Source organism: Cyprinus carpio, unplaced genomic scaffold (assembly GCF_018340385.1).
Source record: "Cyprinus carpio isolate SPL01 unplaced genomic scaffold, ASM1834038v1 S000000030, whole genome shotgun sequence".
NCBI classification, from domain to species: domain Eukaryota; kingdom Metazoa; phylum Chordata; class Actinopteri; order Cypriniformes; family Cyprinidae; genus Cyprinus; species Cyprinus carpio.
The window spans coordinates 197,110-210,631 of NW_024872783.1; the positions used below are offsets into that span (position 1 = coordinate 197,110).

Below are 13,522 nucleotides of genomic sequence, written 5' to 3' on the forward strand. Positions count from 1 at the left end.
TGTGCATTTTGTTGATTATAATGAGAGAACTTGAGTTTAAACGTGAGGACGTTTTATTAATCAGTCCATTCTTTAGAATTTCAGGGATTTAGCTAAATCGTGCAGGTTTAATTTATTCGTTTCTTGTTTTAATTAGGCCTGAATAATGGGAGTGAAATTATACAGTGTCTCACGTTTTACTAAAATAAAGGAAATAATTTATAAAACACGAAACAATTTCTTAATCAGTGTACAGACAAATATCTTTTTCCCATGAAGTTATCCATCCAAATAATGGACAGGTAACAAATGACAAAGTAGTGCATGACAAAAATGCATGTTGTTTCATTAAAGGAACTTTAAAAATATAAATTAAAATATAGGCCTAATATGTGAGAATATTGACATTTTGCATATTAATCCATGTAGCCTAGCTCACTAAAATAGGCTACCACTTTTAATGCTTCGATGCAAAGTAAACCACAATTTCTTTAGAATAATATAACACACAATTCATATTATATAAATACTGCACACCTATTAAATGTGTCAAATCTAAAATATGGTGTAATACTGTGTTGCTTAGAGAAAATATAAGCACAGGGTCATAGGCTTGACATTTATCCTGCTTGAATTCGTTCTAAGAAATGCACATAATGTCAAGTAATAAACTTTCATCTGTGAATTTTAAATATTTTAACTATAGTGTTTTTCTTTCATTTTCCCAGACTGCAGCCGTCAAATGTAACACATCAGTGAGGCAAAGCTGACGGCTATTTGCAAAAATGTGCTTTGATGAGCTTGTTTGATAACTTGTGGTTAAAGTGTCACTCAGCGGTCAAAAGCTGCAAATGCACTTTGCAGACGCGGCAGCGGCGGCAGCACGGCCATTTTGGTTGGCCACCTACTGTAAGTGTCTGTTTACCAAAGTATATTTTGGCCATCTCATTAAAAATGGCATTCAAACTGGATCATTGTAGAGCTTTAAAGTGCTGAAAATAGTTGTGTGAAATGCTTGAAAGTCATTGAAAAGTGCTTGAATTTCTCTCTCAAAAGGTTGTATAAACCCTAAAAAGAATGATGTTATGCATTTGACTATTTCTACCACAAAACCATGATTACAGTTAGCGTTACCGCTTCTGGTTTCCTGATGTATGTCAGCGCTGTTTATAACAGAGAATTCTGTGCTGAATTTGAATGATTCTCACTAGATCTCACAGCAATCTTATTATTGTGCGGCAAATTCAAATGCTTCTCACTGGATCTCACAGCACTGTTGCATCTGTGCAGTAACCGTGTCGCAAAATCAACTTTGTCTCCCAAGTAAAGCTGTTCTAAGCTCGGGCAAGTTTGTTTGCATTGTGGTCCTAGCTGATAAACGCCCCGCGCTGTGGAGCTGAAACGTAGTGCAGATTACTTTCGCTTTTGTTTCGTTTGCCATTTGATGTTTCTCATATGCAACGAAAATGGCAGTGCTTATGAGTTGGACAAAGCGGTGGTCGCGCCAGTGTGACCGCTCACAAAAAGAAGTCACACCGGCAGAAAAAATTTGGTCGCAGTCTGGAGCCCTGCACTGCCATGAATAAAGAATGGTATCAAAACGTCCTGCAAGAGCGACTTCTTCCAACGATCCATGAGCAATTTGGTGATGATCCGTGCATTTTACAGCATGATGGAGCACCATGTCACAAAGCAAGATTGATAAAGAAGTGGCTCAAAGATCATTCCATTGAAATTTTGGATCCGTGGCCAGGCAACTGCCCGGATCTCAATCCCATAGAGAACCTGTGGTCAGTTCTCAAAAGGCGAGTGGACAAGCAGAAGCCCACAAATTGTGATCAACTCCGTAAACTAATAAGGCAAGAATGGATCGCCATCAGTCAGGATTTGGCCCAGAAGCTAATATCCAGTATGCCATAGTGAACTGCAAAGGTTATAACAGAGATGTTCACAAGTCTTTAACCTGGAGTCTGAGTCAAGTCTCAAGTCTTTGGTCACGAGTTCGAGTCGAGTCTCAAGTCATTTAAATTTGCTTGGGAAAAAATCTCATTCAGAACCCCTTTTTATTGAAATATTCCTATTTACGAAGCTGTTTTAAAGGTTATAGACAAAATATATATTCTATGATCTGCTTTGTTATAAAAAAAGAAAAAAAAGAGGTGTTAAGATGTAAGGTTAGTTTTTCTGTAATGAAATTCTATAATAAGATCTACCATGACATACAAGGAAATGTGTGACACAGATATTACAAAACCATACAAATAAAGTATTTCTTGATTATAGAAGTCAGAGGTATTCAATTAAAGTTCCAAGGCGTGGCCTCTCTATTTTTTTTTTTTCCAAGCAGTGGTCCGAAAAAAAAAAAATTGTATACAAAACATGTATTGCATTTTTACATTTAGATACATTCGAGGCCATGTGACAGAAAAAAATACAGTTTCTATTCAGGGTTTTCCTCCTGAAATCTAAACGATTTTAATATTTTAGCCTATTTAAAAGCATTATCTAAAAACAATGTAGCTACAATAATCAAAACGTTTTCATCTGAGCAGAAAAGAAAGATAACTAGCAATTTCAAAGTTTAAGTTCTATCCTAGCCATCTTACAATAATTTTCCCATTTATAATTACATGATTCTTTTGAAATGTTCTTAGCCTACAGATTAATAATGCTAAATCAGAAACATCTTGTCAAATCTGGTTTGAACAGTCAGAATCATATAGGTTATAGATAGATAAATAGATGAAAAATAGCTATATTTGCAGCATTGTTGTTTTCTGCTATGTTTTGTTGTTTCTGTTGTTGCTGTTAAAATAACCGCGTCATCCGCAGCTCTTGAACTTGGCACTGGCGCGCATCCGGAGAGAGAGAGAAAGCACATGGAGCCAAAAGGACTTGAATAAAGTACGTTTAGCTTTTGATAAAAGATACTAGAGGATATAACGCTGAAAGATATTTACCATAAACAACCCTGAACGCTTGTTATGTAATCCGCTGCACTGTTTTGACGCGCTGTTCACTTAAAATGGTGCTGTGTTACGACTCGTGGTCCTGATGGAGTCCGTCTTTTGAATATCAGTTATGCAAGTATTTAAGGATAAAAGACTCAAGTTGCTTTTAAAATAATCACAAGTCCTTTTCCTCGAGTCGAGTCATGTCTGGAGTCATTTCAGGTCGAATCTGAGTCAAGTCTGAAGTCTATAAAAATGTGACAAACTTACTTGAGTGCCCATATCTGGGTTATGAAGAACAAGGGTCAACACTGTAAATATTGACTCATTATAATTTTTTGCCAATTAAAGCCTTTAAAACTTATGATATGCTTATTGTTTTTCAGTATACCATAGAAACATGTGGAAAAATAATCTACAAATACTGAAGCAGCAAACTTTGCAAAACACAAAATTTATGTCACTGCCAAAACTTTTGGCCATGACTGTATGTATATATACATATATATATATATATGTGTATGAGGGTGTGTGTGTGTGTGTATAGTTATTGTGTCAGATTCAGGATGTTATTATAAGCAGGCATCATTGTTCGTTACCAAAGCAACTACTGCATCCACACCACTTCTTGTTTGTATGGAAGAGCATCTGTACACATAAGAGCCAACAAGATCACAAAAGCAACCTTGCTGGCGTGATATACTCACCTCAGGAAAACGGCTGCCCTCACTGCTTTCTGATTGTTTATTGGCTGTCACGGTCAATAATGGAGCTGCACAAAAAAAAAAAAAAACTTCTTAATTGATTAGCTCCAGCTCTCTCTGTCTGTGGAAAGAGACCAGTTTAAAGTTGTGTAGGGCTGTATGGTCATACCTGTGAGCTCATGGATAGTCATTCTGTCTAAGACGTTGAAGGACGTGTCGAGCTTCAGTGGCTGACTGCAGCGCTGACACACAAAACTCACCTGCATGGTGTTGCTAGAAAACTTCAAACCCTCCATGTTTCTGTAGGGAGCATAATACACACACCATTAAAATGAGCTTTTAGGATATGTTCATCAAATACTGTTGCTTCAAACCCACTAAATCCCAGTTTGTGAATCCCATGACATTTTCTGACTGCCTACTCCCCCCCGCAGCAAAGCTAAAACCGCCCACTCCCGCAAGATTTGCGTTGGGTCCCACGGGAGCCCAAACCCAATGCAGCCCACTACATTGAATCATTGGTTCGTGGGCAACAGTGGGATTTGGCTATTAGTAGAAATGGAGTCAACATAAGAAGTTGAGAAGAAAATGAAAGCTGCTGTTTTTTTGACAAAAGCAAAGCAAGGCAAGTCAGACATCTGGAAACAATTCTCATTTGTCACTTGCTTTCCTGTCCTCTCAAAATCTGGGCATTTTATTTTGAGCATTCCCGCATCTAGTGTGCAGTCAGAGAGGGCATTCAGTGTGTATGGGTGGATCTTGGAAGAAAGATGCACAAGTCTGGGGCCGCAGTCAGTCAGCAATATACTTTTCCTTCATAATAAGGCCCAGTGATCAAATTCATTTGTTTGTTAAGCAGTCTACGTTTTATTATTATTATTAGTAGTAGTAATAGTAGTAGTAGTATTTATTAATTTTTTTGCAATAGCCTGTTAAGCAATCTATTGTGAATATGAAGCATTCTATTTCTTTATTTCGTTTTGTATTTAATTTGTTAAAATTATATCTAGCCTATTTTCAAAGTTCTCTGTGTTTATTTAATGTTAAAGTTATTTCCTAGTTAATCGTTTAGTGTGTGTGTATGCAGTAGGCCTAGCCTGCGTTTAAAAATGGAGGTGCCGCTAGTTGCGGTTTTGTTTTAACGGTTAATGTTTTATAACGCTAATAAAAAAATACCCAATGTTTTTGTCATGTGTGGTGCTTTGGTTTAGCATCGGTTACTTCATCTTATTTAAACGCAATCATGTTTAAAGGGGTCATATGATGCTGCTAAAAAGAACATTATTTTGTGTATTTGGTGTAATGAAATGTGTTTATGCGGTTTAAGGTAAAAAAAAAAAAAAAAAAAAAAAAAAAAAAAAAAACACATTATTTTCCAAATACTGTACATTACTGTTTCTCCTTTATGCCCCGCCTTCTGAAACATGTCGATTTTTACAAGGCTCATCACTCTGAAAAGTGAGGTGTGCTGTGATTGGCCAACTATCCAGCGAGTTGTGATTGGCGGAATGCCTCAAGCGTGTGATGGAAATGTTACGCCTCTTAACATATTGTGATGCCTTGTCCGGCTGGAGCAACGAGACATAAACATAAAACCCAATATAAACGTGATCTAAACATGATTTCCAGTCGTGTCTTCTTTTGGAAGGCCAAACAGCGTCACACACCTTGAGTCAGTGGAGGCCGGAGGTCTAGAGTGAGCCGCGGCCGGCTTGAGTGAGCAGAGGAGGGCGGCTTGAGGTGGATTCTACGAAGGACCTTGTGCTTGCGGCTTGATGAATTTCCTCAACGACCAGCATGGATCAGCCCCAGACATGATGAAGCGGATATCGTCCTCTTTTGGAAGGCCAAACAAAGTAGTCTGGCTTTCACAGTGAAACACACAGCGTCTTTCCGACATGGCAGCGGCAGCAACAACAATACTACAATGAGAATAAAAGGTACGCTTTCTTTCTTTACATGACGTAGAGATGTTGGGGCGTGTTAGAACGAGCTGTTTCAGGGGGGCGTGGACAAGTTTCAACTTTTATAAAAAATATCTCTTTGGATTTGAGACTTTAGTCTTTGCAACATTACAGATCTTCTTTATTCATCAAGAGCTTGTAAAACTCCAAAGAGAAAGGAAACTTTTTTCACAAGCTCTGAGATTGCGGGCGCAGGTGGGAGTGGAATACATAGACTGCAAGAGCAGGCAGGCCCAGTCATACATTCAGCAAGAGCGGGCGGGTGCGGGTTTAAGAAAACAGTCCCGCGCAGGGCTCTAATTCAATGGCCCATTCATAAAGTGAGCCATTTACTTATCAGCCGTTTGAACAAATCAATTAAATGAATTACTTATTAAGAAATTTCTACCACCATTTACTGGCAGTTTTTGTTTTTTATTATAGTATCATTTCATAATATATATATATATATATATATATATATATATATATAAAATATAATATTATATATATATTATAATAAAATAAAACATTAAAGAGATAAGTCACCCAAAAACTAAAATAAACAAACTTTCCATGTGAACTTCGTCTGGGGAATTTTGGAAATATTCCAAGTTTGAAAACTTACCAGAATTCATGGGAATTTACGGGAATTTGGGGGAATTTATGGGAATTTATGGGAATTTATGGGAATTAATTGAAAACTTGGGGAAATTTATAAAACTATCATAAACAAACATAAATATAAACATTTTGTTTGATCATAGGCTCACATGCATGCAAACTGATATAAAATATATATATATTTTTTTTTACTTTTTGGGGGGAATCTGTGATACTTTTTTCAGGATTTATTGAAAGTGAAAGTGAAAGTGAAAGTGACGTGACACAGCCAAGTATGGTAACCCATACTCGGAATTCGTGCTCTGCTTTTAACCCATCCAAAGTGCACACACACAGCAGTGAACTCACACACACACACACACACACCATGAACACACACCCGGAGCACTGGGCAGCCATTTATGCTGCGGCGCCAGGGGAGCAGTTGGGGGTTCGGTGTCTTGCTCAAGGGCACCTCAGTCGTGGTATTGAGGGTGGAGAGAGAGCTGTACATTCACTTCCCCCACCTACAATTCCTGCCGGCCCGAGACTCGAACTCACAACCCTTGGATTGCAAGTCCGACTCTCTAACCATTAGGCCACAACTTCCCCTAAGAGCGCTTCACGGATTTGCGTGTCATCCTTTCGCAGGGGCCATGCTAATCTTCTCTGTATCGATCCAATTTTATGATGAATGAAAACTTCTGAACGGTGTTTATTCAAAATAAAAATATTTTCTAACAATATAAGTCTTTACTATTCAGGGCTCACAAGATTGCTAGCCCGACGTCCCGGGGCTATTGTGTTTTCCAGTCGGGCTACCAAAATATATCAAAATGTATCTTAAATACAGATCTCCCACGGGTCCTTAAAAACTCTTAAAGTGAGTAGTATCAAACTTAAGGCCATAAAAATTTTTAAATACATTAAATGGTTTAAGAAATGTCTTAATTATAATTTCAAGAGGTCTTAGAGTTGGGGACGGAAAGACAAGAGTCACGATACGGCTTGATTAAACTTCAAAAGGCAATGATGTCTTCAAGTCAAAATGCGGCGCGAATGTCTTTATTTGAATGTATCTGAAGGGAACCGACTATCCTCTGAAATGTGTCATAGGCATTTTTTATTTAATTTTACCTATAATTCCTGATAAAGCAGCATTTATGAGAGTGGAGCTGCTATGTGTACAGCCATTACCGGGGAAACTGCAATAATTCAGCGCTCCTAAAGTGCCATCTCGTGGCAAAGAATGAATTTGCATTTCCAACAAGACTTTCTTGCTGTTTATGGTCAGATCAATGCAAATATCAACTCATGTTTTTACGCAGCAAACACATAGATTTGTAAATGAGAAAGAAGTTATTGTGCTTTCTAAAAATCTAAACAATTAAGACAATAATAGTTATACGTTTTAAACTGACATCATAATTTATATGCTTGATTTATCCCTTTTCATAAAAATGGCCAAAAGGTTTTTGTTTTTGTGAAAACCTGTCTTAACTGTAAATCATGTAATTTTATGGCTCAATACTGTATGTTACCCTAGAAATTGTCCAACACAACTCATATGGTGTTCATTTTACTTGTGCAACTCTTAAAATGTGTCATAAAATTGCCTTAAATTTATTTTGACCAATTCTGCAGATACTTTGTAAATAGTGAAATAAAATTCCTTCCTTCATATTTGTTGCTATTTGTGTATTAAAAATATTTTTGATTGACATTTAAACTCCTATCTGATTTTCTATATTTAAAAAAAATATATTTTTTATTTGGGCTAGTTAAATTAATTTTCGGGCAACCAAAATCTCAAGAGTACCTGCCTGAAGGGCTACCAGGGATTTGGAAATTTTGCGAGCCCTGCTATTACTTTTTATTAATTTAACACAACCTTGTTGAATAAAAGTATTAATTTATTAAAAAAAAAAAAACAGAGAGAGAGAGAGAGAGAGAGAGAGAGAGAGAGAGAGAGAGAAAAGATACTGACTCCAAAATTTTGAATGGTACTGTATTAAAAAAAACAAAAAAAACGGATTTCTATTTTAAATAAATGCTGTTCTTTTTTTAAATCTTTGATCACCAAAGAATCCTGAAAAAAAGTATCACAGGTAATAAAAAATATATATATTAAACAGCACAACTGTTTCCAAAATTGATAATAAATAAGCATATTAGAATGATTTCTCAAGAATCATGTGACACTAAAGACTGGAGTAATGATGTTCTAAATACATCCTTTCATCACAGAAAAACATTATAGTTTAAAGTATATTAAACAGAAAACCATTATTTTAAATTGTAATTCCAGTAATAGTGTGCAATATTACCATTTTGTTCTGTATTTTTGATCAAATAAATGAAGGCTTGATGAGCAACAGTGCAAATTTTTGGCAGGCATTTTTGATTTAGTCTTAGTCTTTATCTTGAGACGAAAATGCTTTATATTCTTAGTCACATTTTAGTAATTTGAGTCTTTCATAGTTTTAGTCGACGAAAAGTCAATGCATTTTTGTCAACTTTTAGTCATTACTTTTAGTCAATAGTTTTAGCCAAACTGCTATTTTTATATGTAGTCTTTAAACTAATATAATCATTAATTCTTCTCTCTTTAGACCAAATCAATTAAGCTTATGAGAAATTTGAATCAAGGACTGAATTTGGAAAAACTTGAATAAATTATTCCAATTTTCATTTTTGGGTGAACTATCCCTTTAACAGTAGTGAAAAAGGAGCAACTTATGAAAATATTATTATTATATATTTAAAAAAAAAAGGAGCATAATAAGACAAATAGAATAGAGATACAAATTAAACTCATTTTTCTGATACAGTAGGTTTTAGTTAACGTGTATACATTTATTTAACATCATTTGTTAGTTAACATTAATGACAGATAGGTATTTCATTTGGAATTCTGTCCTTTTAGACGGAAGGCATGCATGAAATACTGACACACGTTCAGTTTTCACCCACCTGTTCACGTTCACTTAATCCATAACCTATTGTATTTACATGAGATACTCTACACGATAAACATTTGGACTGCTGTGTGTGTATTTGAGCCCTGATAACTGATCAGCACGATTCCGCCTATCCCGCCTTCACTAACTTTAAGTTAATCGACAACGAATTGTGACTCCCGGGAATAACGGGACATCTGGTTACCTTATCCCTACCCCTGCGGGGTCACGGTTTCAAAACCACTAATATTTTCCATTATACCGTTCTTGGTGTATGCGCTGTTTTCCATGTCTCCTCAATGACTGAAAGAGCAGGAATCCCAGGTAGAATGGCCCAGGTACACTTCACATTCAGTGTTCCTTTCCGTCTCGCACACAGCCACGTCAGCACAGCTTTCAAAAGTATACTCAACCGCAGATGAGCGCGGACGGATGATCATGATACATGCACAGTACCACGGGGTGCGCGGCTGTCCGCAAGCCCTATTGATAATGAAAATAACGTAATGCCGACGGTGCGCGGACGGCCGAAGTATACTTTGGCTTTTACGTGATCGGCAAGCGCCCGTTTTTTGCCTTATTGCAACTCTCTGTTCTGGACTTGCAACCCTCTACGGACACCTTGGCAATTGAATCACCATTGGCTAGTAAATTTTTTAGTTTTGATATTCTGTGCGCAGGATTTAAGAAATGATCTGTTCATGTTATGAAGGAAAGCACAGTGCATGTAGGGGGTGTGGCCTCAATACATGCATAGGCTATACCTCTAAAGAGCTGCTGAATGCCATTGCTATGCACTTTTTGTCTTTACATTGCCATAGACAGTCAAAGGTAGAATGTGCTGTGAACAACTGCGATTTGAATTAAATATTTGACACCAAAAACAAATCCAAAAGGCACGTAATGGTGAAAGCATTGTTTTGGCCATAACAGACCACTGTAATAGATGCATTCAGCCATCTACTATATTGTAGCATGTTATATGATGGCTTCATTAATCAAGACTTTATTAATCACTTGTTAGATTCTTTTGATTAATCACATTTTATGTAAAAACAAACTAAAGGCCTGATAATTACTTTCAAATTCTTTTTTTTCTACATTCTATTTTTACATTTGAGTAGTATGTTACTAATATTTTTTTTATATTTACACATCTCATATTTATCTGTATTTGATTTGTTCATGAGAAATACTGTATTGTTTAGACTTTTATGTCCTAACTATAACCTTGTAAAATGGTTGTCTCTTCTGTTTCTTCCGCTGAAATATTTCATTTTGATTGTCTATTGAATATGATTTTTTTTTTCCTTCCTGTATCCCAACTCTTGGTCTTTATTGATTTAAATTAAGGATTCACATTTATTTTCCCCCCAAGGATAAATTATCATTATTTTTCAAATGCTGATTTTGATCTTGTACTTCCTTTCTACATGTTTGTTTGTTTGTTTGTTTATGATTGACTGAGACACACAGACACACACACACACACACACACACACACACATCCAAGTTTTTTCTAACTTTAAAAATATTGTCCTTCTGTTAAAACGTCGCTCTCTTTTTTCGCATATAGTAATGCTATATCTTTATATATTGTCAAATAATTTTCTATTATGTCTAGATTTATTTCGAGCTAAAAAAAAAAAAAAAAAAAAAAAAAAAAAAAAAAACATGGTTACTACAGTTAAACCATGGTAACTACAAATTAACCGTAAAAAATATATAATAATAAAAATAATAATAATAATAATAATAAAAAGGTTACTACACTTTTACTACAATAAAACCATGGTTAATTTTCATATAATAATTTTCGAGAAATTTGCAAAATTGTATTGCTTGAACTTGTTATCATAACAAATATGCAAGTGCTAATTTCTTAACAATTCAAACGGCATTATCATTGACTTAAACTAATATTACATTTATTCGGGTGTTTTCGTGGCTCCTATCTAGATTATTAAAGTTCTATGTCGTATTCTGTCTAATTTCTCAATTGCCTTGTAGCAGCTCCATTCACTACGCAACCATAATTTATAGCTTTAAAGATCTCAATCAAGTTCGCTAGATATAGCCAAGGATATAGCTTCTCTTCTGCCCCCATGCAAAAACAATTATACATCTCATATAGTTAAATTCCTAGACTAAACTATTATTCGATGTTATTATATTTAAAAAGTACCTTTCAATTGACGTCTCCTTGCGGTCTCAGTGCGCTTCCTGTTTACTACTAGCACGGGAAATGACGTATGTTGCGTAATTCCTGTGTTCCAATTTGCATACTACGCGTCGTAAATAGTATTAGAAAATATAATTAGTTTGTTCCAAATCATAGTATGTTTAAAAAAGTATGCCAAAGATTCCCGGGTAGTCTACTACTTCCGGTTAGAATTCGAAGTGCAGATCGATGCGCACTCTTAACGGCTAATATTGCCCACAACGCATTGCGCGGTGGACGAGGATTCGATTAGAACTACAAACACGCATTAAAAGTGTTAAAAAACTACAAACATGGCGGATATATGCGACCAACGGACAGGTAGAGAAACGGATTTGACATAATGAAAATATTAATTTAATGTTATCCACGTTATATTTCATCTGCAGCAACACTGTGAACTTTTATAATGATACGTTTGGTCATTAACTTTTAAATGCATCATTATGCAAACACATAAGTTCTCGGCATGATTGACCTGCGACTAGCAAATCAACATACCTCCTAATTTCTCTCCAGTACAGTAAGAAATAAAATTAAACTTAATCTGGATGATGTTAACTTTGATAAGATGATTGACAGTGCAGTTTAAACAGTGAGTGCACTTAACTAAGCAACAGAGCGTCTGTTATGAAGAAGTAGTATGTCCCAAAGCTTCCCTACTATTCTACTATTTAAAAGTATGTACTTTTTCTTCACAAAAAGAGTACATACTTTTAGGGCATAAGTAGGCGAATAGGGATGCGGCAACATGATGAGCGAATTCCTAACGGAAGTGAGCAATGAGCATCCCTATTCCCTACTACCTTTTTTGAAGAGTGCAGGGCATTACTGTCATAAGCGTTTGGAACTCCCTTAAAGAAGGGAATGACTGACCAAATGTTTTTTTTTTATTTATTTATTTTTATTGCAGAACTTGTGAAAACGTACAAGAACAGGGAAAAGACACATGGATGCATTCTTACAAATAACAATCCTAAAAAACAAATCCATAAAATGGGTTTGCACACATCAAAATATGGTATTATCCACACCAAGAAAAAAAAGAAAAGCACAGAGATAAAATTACAACATCTTCTAATAAAAGTTTTCATAATAGGCTACATCAAAAAGTTGGCACTCTTTTTGTTATTTGTAAGTCTAAGAGATGAAACAACAGAGTCTTTTTAAGTATGAGAGATGGGGAAGGGTAAAGTTGATTTAGGTAATTTTTGCTTATGAATGAAGAATTTAGCATTCAATATAAGGAAATTGACAACATATTCAGCAGATAATAGCTTTGGATTTTCATAATAAAAAAAATAACATCTTTGAGGACGAAGGTATGGGTAACATTTGTAAGACTAGAAACATAAAAGCTTAAAGGGATAGTTCACCCAAAAATGAAAATTTGATGTTTATCTGCTTACCCTTCAGGGCATCCAAGATGTAGGTGACTTTGTTTCTTCAGTAGAACACAAATGAAGATTTTTAACACAAACCATTGCAGTCTGTCAGTTATAATGGAAGTGGATGGGAATCACGGCTAAAACATACAATAACGCCCCCCCCCCCCCCCCCCCCCCCAAAAAAAAAAAAAAAAAACATACACAAACAAAACCAAATTGAACCCTGCGGCTCATGATGATACATTGATGTGTAAAGACACAAAACGATTTGTCTGTACAAGAAACTGAACAGTATTTATATGGTTTTTTTTTTTTTTTTTTTTTTTTTTTTTCTGATTCACGCAATGTCCGAACTGTTAGAACTCTCCTGAGTGCGTTCTCAGCAACAGGTGCGTGAGACTTCTTCTTCTACTTGCTATATGGAGGATCGCAGACTTATAAGTGCATTACCGCTACCTACCTCTCAAATGGACCATTGACACTCTATCTACAATCTCAGTTAGGAGTGTCAATGGTCCACTTGAGAGATCAGTGGCGGTAATGCACTTATAAGTCTTGACCCTGCCCCCGTAATATCAGTTTTTTATAGGCCACATATTAGGCACTTTTTTAGGTTTTTAATGTTCATTTTTCAATGTTAATGAAAGTGACACCAAAAAACAGGAACACCATTAGGAAATCCTTGGGGGGTGGGGGGTGGCTATGCCAGGGCTAAGCAAGTTTCTGATGGGGCTACAGCCCCATCAAGCCCCGCCCTAGAGCCGCCAGTGCCC

At 35.9% G+C, this 13,522-nt stretch overlaps 1 protein-coding gene and 1 non-coding gene across 2 annotated transcripts in view; both read right to left on the bottom strand.

Annotated features, from left to right (window-relative positions):
• becn1 (beclin 1, autophagy related) overlaps window positions 1-11,507 on the bottom strand; it is a 158,647-nt gene extending 147,140 nt beyond the window's left edge. Inside the window, exons 1-3 of the mRNA XM_042753804.1 lie at window positions 11,326-11,507; window positions 3,804-3,934; window positions 3,638-3,702 (exon numbers count right to left, since the gene is read on the bottom strand). Coding sequence (XP_042609738.1) covers window positions 3,638-3,702; window positions 3,804-3,930 — 192 coding nt within the window. The 5' untranslated portion in view covers window positions 3,931-3,934; window positions 11,326-11,507. The remainder of the gene's footprint in view (window positions 1-3,637; window positions 3,703-3,803; window positions 3,935-11,325) is intronic.
• LOC122142629 lies at window positions 6,794-6,899 on the bottom strand. Its single transcript, XR_006158692.1, has one exon. It is a non-coding gene; the product is annotated as a U6 spliceosomal RNA (small nuclear RNA).
• Window positions 11,508-13,522: the final 2,015 nt, after the last annotated feature.